Below are 18,953 nucleotides of genomic sequence, written 5' to 3' on the forward strand. Positions count from 1 at the left end.
TATTTTTATTTAGACCATAATCCTTGTTCTGCTTAGATTTTTAGGAACTCTTGGAGTTTCACAAGATGTGTGCAAAACACGGAATGTATCTACGAAAGAGGAGGGAAAGTGTTTTGTTGTGATAATTGGAATTAAAATCGTGTCTTGCGTGTGATGCTGTCATCAGGACCTCAAAGATGTAAATTGTATGGCCGTATACACTGAACACTATACAACTGTACATTCGTTTAGAAATGTGAAACAAGTGTGATTATTTTACGCACCGCGGACTGCGTCCTTTATAAACTTCTTACAGCAACAAACATAAGAAGATTCATTCAGGTACACGGAACCACTGTTCTACGTTGGCTTACTTTTAACCACCTCAGTTGGTAAAAATTGGCTGTGTTTAGGTGAATTTTTTTTTTAAAACAATAATTGTTGAATGACCAACCAACCAGGCCTACCAACTTTTACCAGCCAACCAGGCGGTTAAACATAAGCCGACGTAGCACAGTGGTTCCGGGTACCTGACCGGCAATCAGAAGGTGCGGGTTCAATTCCCGTCGGCGGCATTTTTTTTTGTTTGGAAGATGTTTTCAATTTAATTTTGTGTTTCAGGCTAATAATTATTGCTTATAACTTTTTGTTAAAATTTATTTCACTAATATGTGTTAGTTAATGAATTACTCATTTTAAATAATATGTAATGTATTTGAGGCAGGTTCCAGAGTGAAAGATACAGCCATTGGACTGAACGAATTTTTTTCGAAATATAAAACAGACATCACGTCTTGAATCATCAGCCAAGACAGATCCAAGATCAAAAATTTTATAAAAATCCTCTCATAAGTATGTACTAGATGCTGATTAACCAATTTATCATTTATTATTTTTTATCATTTTCACATTGTCATTTAATGTTATGAAATATTATATGTAAACATTAATGTATGTACTCAATACGTCTGTCTCGACACAGGTTTATCCTAGTGAGACAGACATCGAAAAAAAACCTGTAAAAAAACTTTATATTGTTAATAAAAAAAAAAGTGGGTGTGTCAAGCCTACGCAAGACAGAAGTGAAACTTCTAGTTTCAGCTGATGCTTGGCGTGGCGCAGTTCGCTGGTGTCTGAGAGAGAGGAAAGAAGAGAAGAGAGAGAACGTTCGTGAGCGGCTCCCCCACCTCAACAAGGTTTCACTTCAAAAATGCCACAGCCGAGAATCGAACCTCGCTTAACTGATTGAAAGCCAACCACGCTGAGCACCAACTGTAAGCAAAGCCGCATAAATTGATTATATTATGTAGGTTCTGAAAATATGAGAGCTTGTTATGTTTTATAATGTTACCTACATCACACCCAAAATATAATATATTTTTAAAAATAATGTACAATGTACAGAAATAGAATCCCACACAAGATCGCGTAGTGCGCTCTAGCGAACGGATATTTTATCAGAGGGAGATAGTTTTAATTTTTTTTTCTGTAAATTATTACATATTATCAAAATAAATAAATTAATTAAATAAATGTAATACAATTATCATAATATACGGATTAGATAATAATTTTAATCCAACACAATAACGCAAAGCGCGCTCTAGCGGAGTAATGTTTTATCACAGTGAGATAAGTGTTTTTATTATTTTGCAATATTATTTTCTTTTAAAAAATGTTCTGACCTACTAAAAAATAAGATATTGAATGAAAAAGGCGTTAAAAACAAAAAAATAATGTGCGATGGCCGAGAATCGAACTCGGATCAACTGCTTGGAAGGCAACTATGCTGACCATTACACCACCAACGCCAGTTGTCGGGATGAGCTAAGAAGCATTTATATGTTACTTCAAAACTTTGACTAGATCAAATGAACTTTAATCGGTGGTGGGGGTACCCGCATTTTCGTTTCGGTCATGAGTCGGTTTTACTCCGGTCCTCGAAATTGCATGACGCGCGTAAAGAAGTTTCACTTCAAAAATTAAAAAAATCGTAGTATCGCCCTGGTGTAAGGCCACCATTCAAAATTGAAACGTTGGTTGAAATGGCTTTGGCCATGTTTTGTGACAAAATCTAAATAGGGTACTTCCCCTCCTCACTATCCTTAGCCTCACATCTACCCTGATTGCTGATCCCATTGAATCACTGGCTCCAGAAAGTTGGGAGCAGTTGGAACTCTAATATTTAAAAAAATAATTAAGAAGAACACAAGAAACGCATTTTAGGCGTGTTTCGAGATCTAAAGTTCTGGCCAATCGGTCCCTAAATTTCCAATACAAAACTGTGTGTCATCATTATTAAATTAAAATTGGATTGCGACACACGATGTCAGGCAAGTGTAAGAGAGACAGTGCGTGTGCTAAATGGACTAGAACCAAAAGGTATTAAGACAGTGGTGATATTGGTTTCCTTTCCTTATCTGGTTGGAATGCAATTCTAGTGTGTATTATCTAATCAGTGATTTTTGTAAAACTGACAATAAAAAGAGTACCTACAAATCTACTTATACACAGTTGCCATAAGTATCAAACAAAGTTTGTAATAAATTTCTTAAAATTTTAATTTAAAAAAGGTTGTAGGTACTTTCAAAACCGTCATGATTATTAACTTTAAGGTAAAAGCCCTTTCTAACAAATGTGGCGCCGTTACTTTTAATGAACATCATACATAAAAACACACTTTATTTTGATTGCTGCAATCAGGAACTCCTAATTCACATTATGTCGAGGCACAAACTTAAACAATTTTAAGTAAAGTTGTTGATGGAGAAACAAAACTTAAACTTACGTGGAAGTAAGGTTTTATGAAGATGTTTCGTCTGAGCCCATAATATTGTGTGAACAATTTTTCTTAAACATACCAACATGTTTTACCAAATTAATTTTGTAACATTTTTAATACACGTAACAATTTTTTGTTTGTTTAAATTATGTTTACGCCTAGAAAAAATCTAACAAATAATATAAGTCATAAAGATTTCCAGAAGTTGACAATATTATTGCAGGATTTGTTTTTTTTTAGATCCGAAAGATATTTTCACAAAGCCCTTTTCCAAAATACGTTTAGCTGAAACATTGCCGAATAAATACAAAATTCTGCTCGGTTTTCTTGAGCCAACAAGGCCTTGTCTATATAAATCAATTTGCGTGAGGTTTTATTGGAATACGTAAAAATAAATAGGGACTACTCGATAAAAGGCTTATTCACTTATTGATGATGTGGACCCAACACACAAGTTATTATATTAAATATTGGGCTTTTACAGTGAAAAAACATATGCACATAAATTAGGCTCGTGTTAGCAGATGTTAATGATTTTTTTTACTACGCCAGGGGAGGTAGACTGGCAAATTTTATATAACACTAGGGGAAAGTTCAGATTTTGTACAATAATTTCATGAATTAAATCTCTTTTGTCATTTATCTGTTCACATTTGAAACTTTGGTGATTTTTTTTATTTGTGTCTATAGCTGTTATAAATTAGGGTCCTTTTAAATTAAACTCCGATGTTTTTGAGATCCAACTGAATTATTTTAATTACAAATGAATATAAACCTTCACATGATATGACTAGGCACTTTTTACAGTAAAATACTCTAGATACAAGCCAGTTTCTGTGATTCTTTAGGAAAGGTGAAACCTTTTGTTGTTTTTGAGCAAGAGAGCATTTTTAATAAAACCCAACTTTTTATATGAAAAGACAGTTGACAAATTTCAATTCAAAAGGCAGCAATACAGGAATTGTCCTTGCCGACGCGATTTAAATACAAACAAATAGCAGAGGCGAAAACCTTTCATAAATTCTATAACCTAACCTTCACAGGTGGCACTTATGGTATCTAATTGATCCAAAATAATACAATAGCACAACCTACATAATACTTCTGTGCATGAACACGAAATGCCGGAGAAAGCACCTTCTCTAATAGTTTGGATGTTTTATTAGCATTTTTATTTTTATGTGAATTCCGCAAAAAGGTCTCAACTCCTACCAACCGTCTGGAGCAAGTGAGACTATTGCATCCTCAATTTGGGTATGTTGTGAGGCTGAAGGTTGTGGGGGCAGAAAAGCTCTTCAGTTCTGGTTACCAAGCAGGGCAAAGCCATTTCAAGCAACATTTCATTTCTGAATGGTGGTCTTATACCAGGGCAATACTGACAGTATTTTCCATTCTGGAACGTGCCGCAAGTATCCTACATATTATTTTTAGTGAAAAAGTTGTTAATTAACACAAACACAACAAATACAATTTACTTATGCACGCCGGGAGATGAACCCCTTATCTTCGGATTGCTAGTCGAGAACCTTACCCCTCGACCTAACAAATAACAAATCTAAATGAAATATGAAACAGAACAAGACGCAGAAAATAGAAAAGTAATGGTCCCAACTGGGAATCGAACCCAGAGAGTTTTAACACACGATGACACATGTCGTAGGACACACGACAAGAAATAAGTTTGTCTCAGCTGTTCCTAGTACCACTTCCCTCTATTTATTTTTTTAATCAAGTTTACGTATTAAAAATGACAACTTTATTTTTTTGTTAATGACTTCAATGAGGTTATAGTAAAAGATCTTGATGTTGAATTTTTGAACAAACAAGAGTTTTTTATTTTTAAATTCGGAATCTTTGTTTCTTGGTAAAAGCCAATTTTCCATTAATTTGCTTTCCCTTTTACTCTATAAACGTTAAACTCAAAAGACTCTTTGTTTAGTACACTACGCGACCTAAAGGTACAGCGCTGAAGCACGTGGAATTTTCATTAAATTGTTTATCAGGTGCGGTCATTGGTGTATTTTTGCACATCGGTTGAATACAATAACATAACGTCATAATTCCTACACAAAATACAGCACCAGTTGAGAAAAAAAGTATGCTTTTCGAAACTCGAATGAGATTGGTGACGTTACACGTAATGCAAAATTAAAACTTTGAATATTATTTTAACTATTAAATTGATATTTGTAGAAGAATAATATTGGTATAAGTAAGAAAATAAATATGATAAAATAGATTGATTAAAAATAAATGAAAAAGGGAAATGAGTTCCTGATTATTGTTAATCGATCATAACCGTAAATCGGGCCAAATCGTACTTTATTTATCACGAAACATATTAAAAAATAAACCGATGAGTCACTTTGTGTTATATCTGTCACCAAATCCTCATGAAACTCGTTCTATCTTTTCCATTATGGTAAGACATATTATTATGATTTAAGCATTTGAAGAGAGAGACCAGCAAGCTTTCACTTTGTGCATTTAAAGGTTTACCAAATTACCCAAAGGTTAAAACATTTGATAATAATTGTCGAGCGGGAATATTTCAAAATAAATCTCTGATCTGATGATTTGAAACTAACGTGATATTTTATTTCGAGTCTGTTGAAAAAAATATAAGCAATTCTGCTATAAAAATATCTTGATGTGATGGGAGACTTTTCGAATTTCCACGCCCTAAAATCCATCAACTACAAAAACAGTCTTCAAACGAGTTCAACAGCTTTTTGGACTCTTTAGTCTGGTGTCTGTCATCAAGTATTTTTCATCAATAACTCAGACTCTATTGAAATAACACTGTTTTTCAACAATTGTATTTCTATACACGTATATTTGTTTTATTGTATCTGTACTGTTTTTGAAACGCTTTCATCCATCAAATATGAGCAAATCCAACAATTTTGTATTTTGGTAAAGACTAAACCTGTGGTAGGGAAGAATTGAATATTTAAAAGAGAGTAACTTTTTTGGAAATCCTATTTTTTAGAAATATATTAACGATATTGAAAGTCGTATTATTATTATTATTGAAGCTTATGTTAATACTAGCGCAGACCCGTTAAAAATCACGGGATATTGTAATAATATAATATTTTATATAATAATATAATATTTATAATTGAAAAAGTTGTGACCCTGAAAATATATATTTGCCTCAGGATCATTGCTTTTCAAAATAAGAAATGACTCGAATTAAAGTAAACATGAAATATTAGGACTTCTGTCAAACATTTAAACAAACGAAATACACAATTAAAATAAATATTTATTCATTAATAAAAATACTTTTTGTACTTATTTTACAGCTTGTCTGATATGATTTATACTTATATTTCCAAATTTAAAAAATTAAAAGTTTATTAATAATTTTACGCGTTTTAGATTACGGAATTAGTATGTTTAATACCATGTGAAAGGGTATAGTATGAAGATGATTGAACCCGCTACGCCAGGCCTGGGTATGAACCCAACGCATAGACCACTCGACAACAAACTGATCAAATAACTCTAAAGCGCCCTTTATTTGATTTTGCACAAAAAAGGCGCTGTACAAATCATCCAAATATCATTATTTAACTCTTTACTTTTCTAATAATTTTCACTTGCACCCAAGCCCTCTCAGAGAATGTGCATTTCCCATTAAGACTGTACCACCCACTATCTTCGGTATCCGAAATATTCACCGCCGAAAATTAACTACGTAAAATTCACCGCGGAACTTTAAACGTGGAACATTCATTACGAAAATTCACCGCAGAAATTTCATCCGAGAAATTTATTATTTGACATTTATCGCGGGAAACATTTATGGAAAACTCACCATCCAATTATTATTTACCATTATTTAAAAGTGTGTGTTTTTTTAGTTAAAGAATTTAGTACAAATGTTAAAAAAAATTGCTCAGTTTTAAAAGGAAAAAATTAAATATAACAGTTATGTTGAGTAAATTTTATAAATATATAAGTTTTATATAACATCGGCAAGATTTTGCAACCTTGTTTAATGTTACATCAAACCACCGAGTAAAATAAATCGCACTCAACGCTTTGCACGAGGTACCTGCTCACTTCAAAAAAAGAGTTACTAATAATTGAAGTATTTAAAAAAAAATGATTGGATAGTAAAATTGCTCATAAACTCTAACCCCCTTACTTATAAACGCGGTGTAAGGTGAAAAGGTGAAAAACTTGACTTATTACCATTGCATTTGTTTTGGTTAAAACGGTATTAAACCAGGCTCAAGGCCAGCTTTATCACGTCAAAGTTGAACTGGCGTGTAAAAAAGTAATTGATAACAGTCTTACTAAAGAAAAAACACTTCACAAAATTCGTTAAACGGTGTTTTTGTTACGCACTGTATAAAGAATATGAAAGTTAAGATTCGAGTTGGTACCAATAAAAAAATATCTTTAAATCTTTTTAAATTTGGCAACATTGTTTTTTTGCAACGTGGAAGCCGAGGTTGACAGCTGTTTTTATGTCTTCTAGAGATATCTTCACAGATGGTGTTTTGTTCATAAAAGGATCAATTTACTATTTTTGTGTAATTCAACATATTTACAATTATTGTGTTATTTTTCTTAAGTTTTAAATTTAAAGTTTATAACATAAAATGTTTTAAAATGTGCAAGCAATTCATTAAACATTTCAGATTTTTTTTAATGTTGTTTCAAGGAAAATAAAAGCAAGTTCATTTTTTTGTATGAACGAGATAAAAAGTGAAGTGAAAGTTTTCTTTTAAACTCCCTAAATAAAACGACTGTTTAACTCTTTTAAATATTTCAACGTTTTGATCAAAAATGTTTGTGGTAAGCTTTTTTTTTTATTTATTTAAGGAGAAAACACAGATACAGACAGTAATTAAAAGATAACTTTTTAAAACAATAACTTGAGAATTCGCCTGCATCCTAACTATTTCTCACTGATTGACTGGTAGATAACAATTTTAAATATTTTTTACATGTAAATAAGGTAAAATTATTTTGTATATAGATAATGCTCAGTATCAAATAAAAGTGTACAAATATTTTTTATACAAGTTTAGAGATAAATCATAAAAAAGTACTTAAAGAGTATAGTGAATGAAGTAAGTACACATTTTCTTCTTTTTTTATAGTAAAGCAGACTTCAATTTCCTACCAAAAGTACTATATGTATCAAAGAATATGTCGGAATCCTTCAGGTTTTGGTTTTTATTATACAATTCGCACATTCTTCTGATTGGATCTCTGACACCAGCATTTGTGCGCGTCCGGCTAATATGGAATAAGTCGTTAAGCCTCGTCGTTCTGAGTGGTATTTTAAAGTTTATTAGATTGAGTAGGCCAGGACAGTCGATAAAGTTGTTACAGATTTTGTACAAGGTCATTAGGTCAAGGTAAGTTCGCCGGTTAGTAAGAGTGGAGACGTTATATTTCGAGAGCATATTTGTGTATCCCCGTTTAGGTGCGCTCATTCTGTGGTTGAGGTAACGCAGAAATTTCTTCTGGATACTTTCAATATTTTCTTTATAGATATCGTAAAGTGGAGTCCATATGGAGGTGCAGTATTCAAGTTGAGAACGGACCAGCGTATAGTAAAGCAGAAGGTAGGTTTCAGGCTTTCGAAATACGCGGCTGTTTCTGATAACAAAGCCTAGCATGCAGTAAGCTTTATTCACAATGTTTTTAATGTGCGCATCGAAATGAAGTTTGGAATCAAAAAGTACGCCAAGATCCCTTATACAGTATACACGATCTAGTGAATAGTTGCCTATATAATAATTGTGTATAATAGCGTTATGATTTTTAGTGAAGCTTATTTGTTTACATTTATTGTAACTTAGGTAAATTTTGTTTTCATTGCAAAACGCTTCGAACCTTACTAAGTTTCGTTGGATGAGCAGACAATCATTTAAATTCCTAACAATAGCAAATATTTTTATGTCATCGGCGTACAAGAGAAATAAACAATGCATGAAACATTCAGAAACTGTATTAATAAAAAGTATAAATAAAAGCGGTCCTAGAATTGATCCCTGTGGTACGCCTAATAGATTTTATATATATTTCGAATTCAAAATTCTAATAGATAAGTTTATCTAAGTTCTAAAATGGTATTTGTTTTTGTGACATCTTTAAAATGAAGAAATATATGAAATACCAAATTTCTAGTTTACACAACAGATAGAAATCAATTTTATGTCAGTTTTTATTTAACGTTTCAATTAGTAAGGTTTTCACATGTACGACCGTTTATCGATTGAATAAAATTTCCAAAAGTTTTTTTGTTAAGACGGTTGGAATATACGGTTTACTTTATTTACAGTTATGTATTTTAAATAAATCAATATGATGTTAAGTAGTAAGTTCGTAGCACAGGAAAAAATAATTACAAATCACTTGATTTTACTGGAAATGTTTAATAAGGCACTTTAAATCAAGAACTATTAGTTGAAATAATTGGTATATTTATTTCATTCCTTAAGATTACAAAACGGTGGAAAGTGGAAGGGTCAAAACAATAAAAGAATTGTTGAAAAACATTAACAGTAAATATTGCTATAAACTAAATTCAAGAAAAACAATTGGAAAAGGAAATCGAGGAAACAATTTGAGGAATTAAATACAGCAGACCAAATAATAAAAAACTAAAACAATTGTGAATGAAAAAATATGATGACCAATGATATTAAGTTCGTCAAAATAAACAAAAAAATACTGACGTTTTCCCTGTCTAAATAATATATATTCCTTAAAGCCTTACGCCAGTATAAATAGCGTAAGGCTCAAAAAACACTAGCGTTTCTTGCGCCGCGTACTGGCCAAGATACGCGAAATAAAATACGCAAAGTATATATTAAGTCACGTAAAAGGGCAAGCCAAATCCGCACGCGACTTGTAGGATTCTAGGCCCTATTACGCTTGGCGTAACAATGTATAAAACGCATGGTGAAGCCGTGCATGAGAATTTGTATATACCTGCGATTCGCTCAATGTTGTTTTGCCCTAACTCCTTCAGTAATTTCATAATTACTTTGTGGCGTCATTATTATATGATTATATACGTTATTATATTATGATACTTTGTTTACACTATCATTTAATCAAACAGGATCGACATGTTTCGAAATAATCATTAGTTTATCCTGAAGATGAAACCATTGATTTTGAAACATGTCAATCCCTTTTCATTAAATAGAGGTGTTTACAAATTATTTATTAAAATAGCATTAGTTCAATTCCATTACACTTCTAAAAACATCATATTCAAACATCTATTAGTGATTGGCAAATTGTGGGATTATTAAATTACTAACTTGACTTGAGTAGTATTAGAGAGTGACAGAAAGAGTCTAGGGTTTATAAGCGGTTGCACTTGTTCAAGCTTCATTCTTTTATCCCATATCTCAGATAGTATAGCCGTCAGACTTAAAAACATCGATAGAATTTTATTTAATTAAAACCAAATTTAATAATTAAGTTCTGCAAGTAATTATTTTATTAAATTGGATTTTAATTATTTAAAACAAATTGAACGGAGTTCTACGAATTAAACACAAACACAATAAATATTTATTGAATTGACCAGTTGTTTGTGAACCGAAGAGTCATCATTAAAGCCTACGCTCTTCTAGCAATATAACATAGGCGCAGCCGGTAGATGGTCTACACGACACACATGAGAACTAAGGCCATTTTTAGAATTTCATAATATGTTTTACTTTGTTCCTTTGCTGGTAGCCCAGTCCCTTTATAAATTTAAAAAAAACACACACCTGCTTTATTATTAGGTGTTTCGCGATGTCTCGTAGTTTTACGGCATGGAAAACATCTTAAGAATTTTAAAAAATGTTGAAGAATAATTAATTAAGTCTCTTGTGAATTGTCGTTTTATATTTTCCGTTAAAATTGCTTCTTTTTGAAGTCTTAGATAGCAATTCAAGGAAAATTAATCAATAACTATAAGAAGGTTTATTTAACGTTCCACGAATTGTATTGGTAAGTGTTGAGCACAATTGTAGTGTAAACCATATAGATGTTGATGAGTTTCGTCTGTGGTATTTGGTAGTTTGTAGGAAGTGTAGGCACTGCCAACCCAATAAAAAAAACATGAAACACTATCTTTAAATCTGAAATGTTCGTAAATGTATAATAAAATGATAGGTTAGATTAGGTAAGGTTGGGTTATTATAGGATAACTAACTGTTGTCAGTATCACTTAAACTGGGCGAAGCCCAACTTAGTGCCGCCGGGTTTAGCGGGTTTTTAACTGCTAGTTAACATTATTATTTCGATTTTATAATGTAAAAACGTTTTTAAAAAAGCTCCCATATAAAGGTCCCACCAAATATGGCGTTGAAACGCTTTCACTGTTGTCAAAAATTTAAATATTTCTCATGTCCCAAGGGTTGTAGCAGAAAGTGGTTTATATATTCTTAAAATGGACCACTATCCGTGCTTTTTAGTGCGTTTATGTCATCGAGTGGCGAGGGAGAGGTCAGATAAGGGCATCGAAATTCAATCTGCGCGACCAACGAATCAGTCATTACTCCGTAGCGGAAAGGGTAATGTGATTTATTCGTGCGTCGTCGTGTATATTTTGAGGTGACCCAAAAAGTAAGCTAAGCAGAAACATATAAATGATGCCCAGTGACGAACGAAATATGTTTTCACGTAAAAAAATAACGGTAGTGTAGAGATACTCTCTCTACCCTCTTGATACCCTGCACAATTTTTTTTAGTATTTAGTTAAAGTACCGTGCTTTTAAGTTATGTATTTTGGGATTTAAAGTAGCAAAAATTCGAGATTTAATGTGTTTATTGAATTTAATATTGATATAAATAGCGTCCTCTCTTGATAACATTTTCTTAAAGATACTATCAACAAACTAATTTTAGATCAAAGTTTTGAGGTTGTTAGCTTTATAATAAGAAAATTTTGCAGACATTTTCATTAGCGAGTTCTTAGATGAGTAATAAAATGTAAGAAATAGATTGCGATGTCTGAAGTTCACCCTTAATCTAAAACAACGAGAAATTACCACAAAATTTTTCAAAATATTGAAAAGTGTGTGTAAATGGTTATCGTATTACTCTACAGATTGTTCAAGGATGATAGATTTATTAAAACCATTAGATTTAAATTAATTATTATTGATAGTAATAAAACTTTCATGTCTCAAGTATGGTGAATAAAACATGTTTATTTTCCTTAGAAAAATATTTGTAAAACCAAATAAGTGAAATGCTTTTTTAGGTTAAAAAAAAACATTTAAGTAATTACCGTATAAGGGTATTCAAGATGTTAATGTTATTTTTAAGGAAAAGAAGGATCAGATGTGGTCTCCGTGGTTGAGGTGTAAGGCTCTTGACCAGCAAGCCGAACTTAAAATCCCGGCGTGCGCAAGTAAATTTCATTTGATTTATGTGTGTTATTTCACAATTTATTGATTTTTTTATAATATATATTATACTTGCAACATGTTTCAGAGTGGAAGACACACTCAGTATCACCCTGGTGAAAGAAAACCATTCAGAATTGATTCGTTGCTTGAAATGGCTTTAGCCGTGTTTCGTGACCAGATCTGAATACACAGGTACTTTCACTCTTTCTCTCCCCAACTCCTTCATCTCCCCACTACCTCCAGCCTCACAATATACCCCAATTGGGGATTATATAGTCTCACTGGCTCCTATCAGTTAGGATTCTTGTGCGGTATTCACATAAAAAATATGGTATGAGAGTTGGATAGAAATCTGGAGGTCATTGTATCCAGGAGTGACGTATCTTTTAATACATCTCACCTTCCACATTGCAAGGTGAAGGATTCAGAGGATTCGGCTGAATAGGTCAAAGGGTTTCCAGCAATCGGCCTCTCCTGACAATGACACATGCGTCGGTTACTCAATTAATGGTTCCCGGGGCGGTGGTACCAATACCCGGCTCCCAAATGATAATGATACACCTTATGAATGACACGGTAAGTATTATTAATAAATCATAAATATTTCTTACTTGGCGGGTAGTCCAGGTAGTTGATGGTAGTCTGCAGGAAGAACGGAAATGCACTCATGAGGGAAATGGTCCACAAGGCTGCTATAATCCTCACAGGTCTCTGCAGACCTGACATGGTGTAGAGATGCAGAGGATGACATATGGCCAAGTATCTTTCCGTGGAGAATGCTACTATGGTTAGCACTGAGACATACGAAGACCTGGAAAGAAAACATATGGTCATTAGAATTAGTCTTGTATTCAACCAGCTGACTTTTTAACCAGTCGAGATTTCATTATTGCCATTAGTCGCCCCAAATGGTTAACTACGTTTGATAACTTAGCAGGAATGCCCGGGTTCACGGGGGGTAGAGTTTATCTAGATCTAGGGGGGGGGACTTTGCCCACCATCTGCGTGACGGGTCGGATCAGGACCTTTTAACCTCTCCACTGGCATTCTATTGCATCGCAATGGGAGGGATGGATTCATATATCCGTCTCTCCTGGACATACTATCCCCCAGATTCCTACCCACCCCTCATACATTTTTCTTTCCCAGAACTTCTTCTCCTCCCTTTTCATAAAAATACTCTTCACAGAATAATGATAATAATAATAATAATAGTGCAAATAATCCAAAACAGAGCCATGCGTAACATTTTTGGCTTGCCTTGGGATATACCTGTTAAAGATATTTACCGTCACGCACTTGTTTTGCCATTTAAGATGGTTCCTAGCTTTGAGATAACAAACACCATTTTAAATATTATTCAGTGTAACACCCACACAAATATAAAACTGAACTATAACAACGATGTTCACCAATATAATACACGACAACACAACAAACTACATATATCAAAAATACACTCAACAAAGTTCGGACTGAAATCATTAGAATATATTGCCTACACTAACTATAACAAATTGCCTGAAGAATTAAGACAGGTATAAGATAGAAGGTATAAGAGACAGGCCTCTAACAAATCTCGAAACGATATATTGAAATCCTATTTTTTCAAATGTTATTTGGAAAACGAGTCATAAGTAGGTACAAACTCTGTTCTGATAGCCGTCCTAATTATCTCCAAATACCAAACTTTGTACTTCCAGAGATGATGAGCTTTTTTAATCTTCTCATGTATTTTGAATGTAAAACATCTTGTATTAGGTCTGTTTATTTTTGACCCCGTACTTTTTAATGTATTTTCCTGATTTTGTTTTTATGCATTTATATAGTCCATCATTGAGGATACTTTTTGACACCAACAGTACATAAATCAAATGAGTGATTATAATAATTCATAAAGTCTTATAAGACAATTTTTTTTGTGATATATCTGTAAAGTGATTCTTCATATGTTGTGTCTGTATGTTGCTTCTGTGAAATGTTTTGTAAATGTTTTCTTCATACATTGTGTCTGCACATTGGGTTGGGTTGGTTATTTTTAATTTTTAATCTAATTTTTCTGTACAAAACTCTTTTTTTAATTTTTTTACTCTTCTATTTCAAAACTACCAATTGGCGATCCCTTGATGAGTTTAATAACCCATGGGAATACAACATCGTTTGTTGTATGTTAAAAAAAAAAAAAAAAAAAACAGTATCCCAAAGATGACATAGGCTCTGGGGATTTTTTTCCTCAAGCATATTTCCTCATGCGGAGCTAATGTAAACAAAAAAAAGTTAAACACAAAAACTTTAGTATGTACGGTCCATAGAACTTATTGCTGTTTAACGAGAATGACTCCGTGCTCATGGTAATGCGCAAAAACAAATCATATGTTTCAAGTTTCTTAGCCGACCAGGAGAAGTTGAACACTTTACTCATTCTTGCCATGGGTTTGCCGGCAGCTTCTGCGTCCTCCTATCTGTCTGAAGATTATAATCTGTGCCTATATCTTTCCCCTCATCACTACCACAATCCCCAAATGGGGATACTAGAGTCTCTCTGACTCCATGCGATTGGGAGTAGCAGCGATAAAAAAGATAGTAAAATGTGTGTAGTTTGGTTAACGTATAACCTAATGACCACACATTTAATTTGCTCCGTAGAACAACAACATCCAAGTTATCCTTGCAAAATTAACAAAATATTTAAATAAACAAGGACCATTTCGAAGACGATTGCTCATAGAACCCAAAATTATGAGTTAGGTATTTAGTATTCATGCCAAATTAACACAGATTGTTTCAATGACAAACTATCACAGAAGATAGTAAGTAAACCAAAATGGCTACTAACGAGCCTATTATGAAGAGTTCCGACTACAAGGCTCCATATTTCAAATAGTGTAGTAATTTACTTAAAATGCATCTCATTTTCCCCCAAAATATTTTAAGCTTGTAATGAAGGCAGAAATTAAAATTTTATATGTTTTTATTCGTTCCACTTCCATGTACACCAAAAGTCAGAGGAGATTGTGTAGTCATTAGTTGTGGAAGATTATTCGTGTTTCCTCACTAACTGTGTTTTCCGCATAAATATGAACTGAAAATCTAGTGAATGAGAGTAATTTGAGATTCTTTGAGGGTTACATAATTATCTCTTGGAAATGCAGTGCTTTCAAATTTAAAAACATGTATAACAGGACCAAAAAAACAAATCATTGTACTGCTGCACTTACTAACAGTCAGCTCTTGCGTTATATAATTTAAAAACCTATCCATATACGGGATTTCTTTAAAATTGCTATTCTTTTCATTTCAAAATGACATTTCATTCATGAAAAATGGAACCACTTTACATATTTAATGTTATTATTAAGTGGATATGATAGGCAATCGATGTGATTTTATGAAAAACAGCTACCAAACACGTCTAAAACTACCTTTCGTATGCCTTCCCTACTATTCCCAGACTTAGTATTTTTTATTTTCAAACAAAGGACTATTGTTTTTCACTCTGTTGAGTTTTTTTTTCTAATTAATGTAGAAGTTCGACTATAATAAATAAAACACTGATACACAATAAACCCATATTTACAACTACTTCATCTATGGTTAAATAACGATTTTAGACAAAATTCTTTATTTAAAATATGTAGATTATGCACAAATCCGTGGAATTATAAATGTAAAAACGTAGTAATACTCATTGGTAGCACTATCAGAGGAATATTTTAAATCGACTTACCAAAGCGAATGCGGAACGCATAATCAAATTGGCCAAATTTGGAAAGCAATTCAAAGCAGACCGGGTCTCAGTGACATCGCAAATATCATCTGAAGAAAAGTGAATTTAGCAACTAAACGCGAAATGCAAAAAATGACCGTGTTTTTGAGGATTGGAAAAAAGTGGTGCCAGTCTAAAAAATCTTGCATGATTATTATTGTGAGTAAATATTTTAACTTGAGTAGTACACAGACCTCCTCACCGTATAGTTTTACCAGCGCTGCAGCAACGTATTTGGGGAATCTTTATAAGTAAGATGGAATATATTTGTATTACATTTTTTTTAAATCTAGCTGCTTAAAAATAAGACATAGTTGTGAATTTATGTTATTAAATCAAAACCTTAATTTCCTCTGAAATCATAAGATTTGTAAGCAGGTACATACGTGGATTCTTCCTCGATTATAAACCATATAAAATCTATGTAAAGTTTTTTTTTAAATTTCAAATTAGAAATTATGCAATTCGTCCGTAGAAACGTCACTACCTCAATGACAATTCTTTTTTTTCAATCTTTCTTTGAGCAGGTATTTACCATAATGTTGATTATTAAGATTGGACAGCTCGTAGAAGGGTCCACGTTCATGCAAACTCTGGCGGGATTAAAATGCAGTATTCAACACGGCCACCATCTTGAACCGAAAAAGGAACACACAAACAAAATGCCAAATGGTTGACAGAAGAAATAATATCATTTGTGTTATGAATGTTTTGGAGTAGTCTTTGAATAATAGTGTACTTGAAAACTGGATCTATTTTTAACTCCTCAGGCTAATTTGTTCGGTTTTGGGAACAAACAGGTATTATCAGTTGAGTTAATTTGTTTGCTTTTCGGAACAGCTCATATGGTCTCATAGAAACCGTTGTCTACCTTACAAATTTATGAAATTTTTTTAAAATTATTTTTATATGAAACGATAAAAAAGTGAGATTACAGTAATATTAATAATATATTTGTATAATTTTTATTTTTTCGTTATCAGTAATCTTAGTTAAATGTTTAGCCATTTTTTTATTTAAAAAAGATAATATTTAAAAAAAATATATGTTTATTTCCATTAATAATTTTGAAAGCGTATTTTAACACCTTTCATAAACAGATTTTAGTTTCTGGATACGTTCAGACATATTCCATTTATTTGGGTTTTATTTAGAAGTGAAATTCGCAACACACAAATTCTCAGACTTTCTGACAGGATATTTAAGGAATAACACCGTCTATATGCCAGAGGCCTGAAGGGTTACGGTGGTAATAATATTAATCAAAATAATTGGAAAAGATAACTTTTTGCTTGCCATACTTTCAACATTCACTACTGTTTACCACATTGTTACCATTTAAAAAAAAGCATTATATCGACTTTTAATCGACTCCTTATCTCATTCCAGTGCAGAGAAAATGCGTTAAGTTTTCATCGGACATTCCTGACTTCTTATACCATTCAAACTACGCTATAAATACTCCTGACACTAATAAGAACAATCTTTGAACTTTTAAGCAAAATATAGGGTACAAACAAAGAAAAGTCGTAAAAAACATTCAATATCCAATCGCATTCATCTCCATTTTGCAAATTTGAGGTTAGATCCTATGACGCTAGTCGCCTCAATTATAAATTTTAACCACAATTATTTTGATAACAAAATAACTAATTTTAATGATAATATCACATGAAAATGCTTCCACGAAATACTTTGTTTGTAATAAATTAAAGCAGAACAAAACAAATTTTCATTTGATGGACATCAACTGATAACTATCTGTTTAAAACTATATCGATATTTTAAATTGATACTTTTAATCAATGTTCATTGTGTACAATTTTCCATGAATACAAACCTCGCACAGTGGAAATATAATTACATTAGCGAAATGCTAACGAATTCTTTTCAATCGAAGGGCTTTTGACAGTCAAAACTGTAATTAAAATATTAGACTTTTCAAGTTCATTCCTAAAATTGCACGTTGGCACAAAACGGTTTTAATTTTGAAATATGAACATCTTCCAAAGTATTTATTTATTGAAGACAATATTAGCGATTTCTAAACGAAAATCTGAAACAGAAAAATCAGAAAAGGATACGGTCACATCTAGGACACGAACCCAGGACCCTTGTCTTTCCGGGACACCACTCTACCAACTGAGCTAATGGGACCCTATCCCCCTCGGTCACTTTTAACTGTGTCATACTTCGAATAAGAACTACCGACATTGTCTTCATTTTTTCACCGCACATTTTTACTGGCAAAAATATCTTTTTTAAGTTTTATTTCAAAAATAACTTTTTTAATTTTTATTTGTTTTTTTAAATTCAGGGTGTAACACCACGTACCCGAAAGATTTTACCCAACGCTTCCTGGGCATGTTTGGAGTAAGAAATGTATATTTGATTTTGCTGTTCAATGATATTATAAAAAAAACAAAAACAAAATCGTCAATTTGTTGGCCAGCAATTGTGACCAAAGTTTAAAACAACGTAACCTGAGTAGTATGGTGGACAGTGGCGGGCAGAGTTTTTAATCAGGGCCGTAAGTAGGTAAAATAGCAAATTTCGACATTAAAAAAACTCGCTAAATTTTTGACAAGACTTCGTGAAAAATAATAATCGTTAATTCAGGGATTCGCCCATGCACGTAAAGCGCTGCAGTATCTAGGAAGGCCGAACATCACGCGGTAAGCGTTGTTATACTGTACGCGTAGACTTTCCATGCTGTTCTACTTAGCCCAAAGCCCACACGTACAAAAAGATGTACAAAGCGTAAGGATTAGCAATCTTTTTACAAGTAGGCTGCAAAGCCGAAACTTCTGCTGAGCAAGTTCTACTTCATTCTAAGCGCTCTTCTTTGCTTGTCGATGTAATTGTCGTACATCATTCTACTTTTGTTTTGTTTTATTTTCTTTTATTCTTAACAGCATCATTAAGTTAAATTCACTAAATATCGTTGTCTTTTCATTAAATTATTACTACAATGTGTATATGTAATATTATGATAAAATTTAACGACTACTAACCTAATATGTTTACAATACTT

The 18,953-nt window shown here is 32.6% G+C and overlaps 1 protein-coding gene across 1 annotated transcript in view; it reads right to left on the bottom strand.

The window, feature by feature from the left end:
- LOC149413825 (neuropeptides capa receptor-like) overlaps positions 1 to 18,953 on the bottom strand; it is a 335,462-nt gene that overhangs the window by 195,785 nt on the left and 120,724 nt on the right. The window contains exon 3 of the mRNA XM_089644473.1: positions 12,765 to 12,964. Coding sequence (XP_089500599.1) covers positions 12,765 to 12,964 — 200 coding nt within the window. The remainder of the gene's footprint in view (positions 1 to 12,764; positions 12,965 to 18,953) is intronic.

This window comes from Hesperophylax consimilis, chromosome 21 (assembly GCF_061612785.1).
Source record: "Hesperophylax consimilis isolate HC1 chromosome 21, BYU_Hcon_1.0, whole genome shotgun sequence".
Lineage (NCBI taxonomy): Eukaryota > Metazoa > Arthropoda > Insecta > Trichoptera > Limnephilidae > Hesperophylax > Hesperophylax consimilis.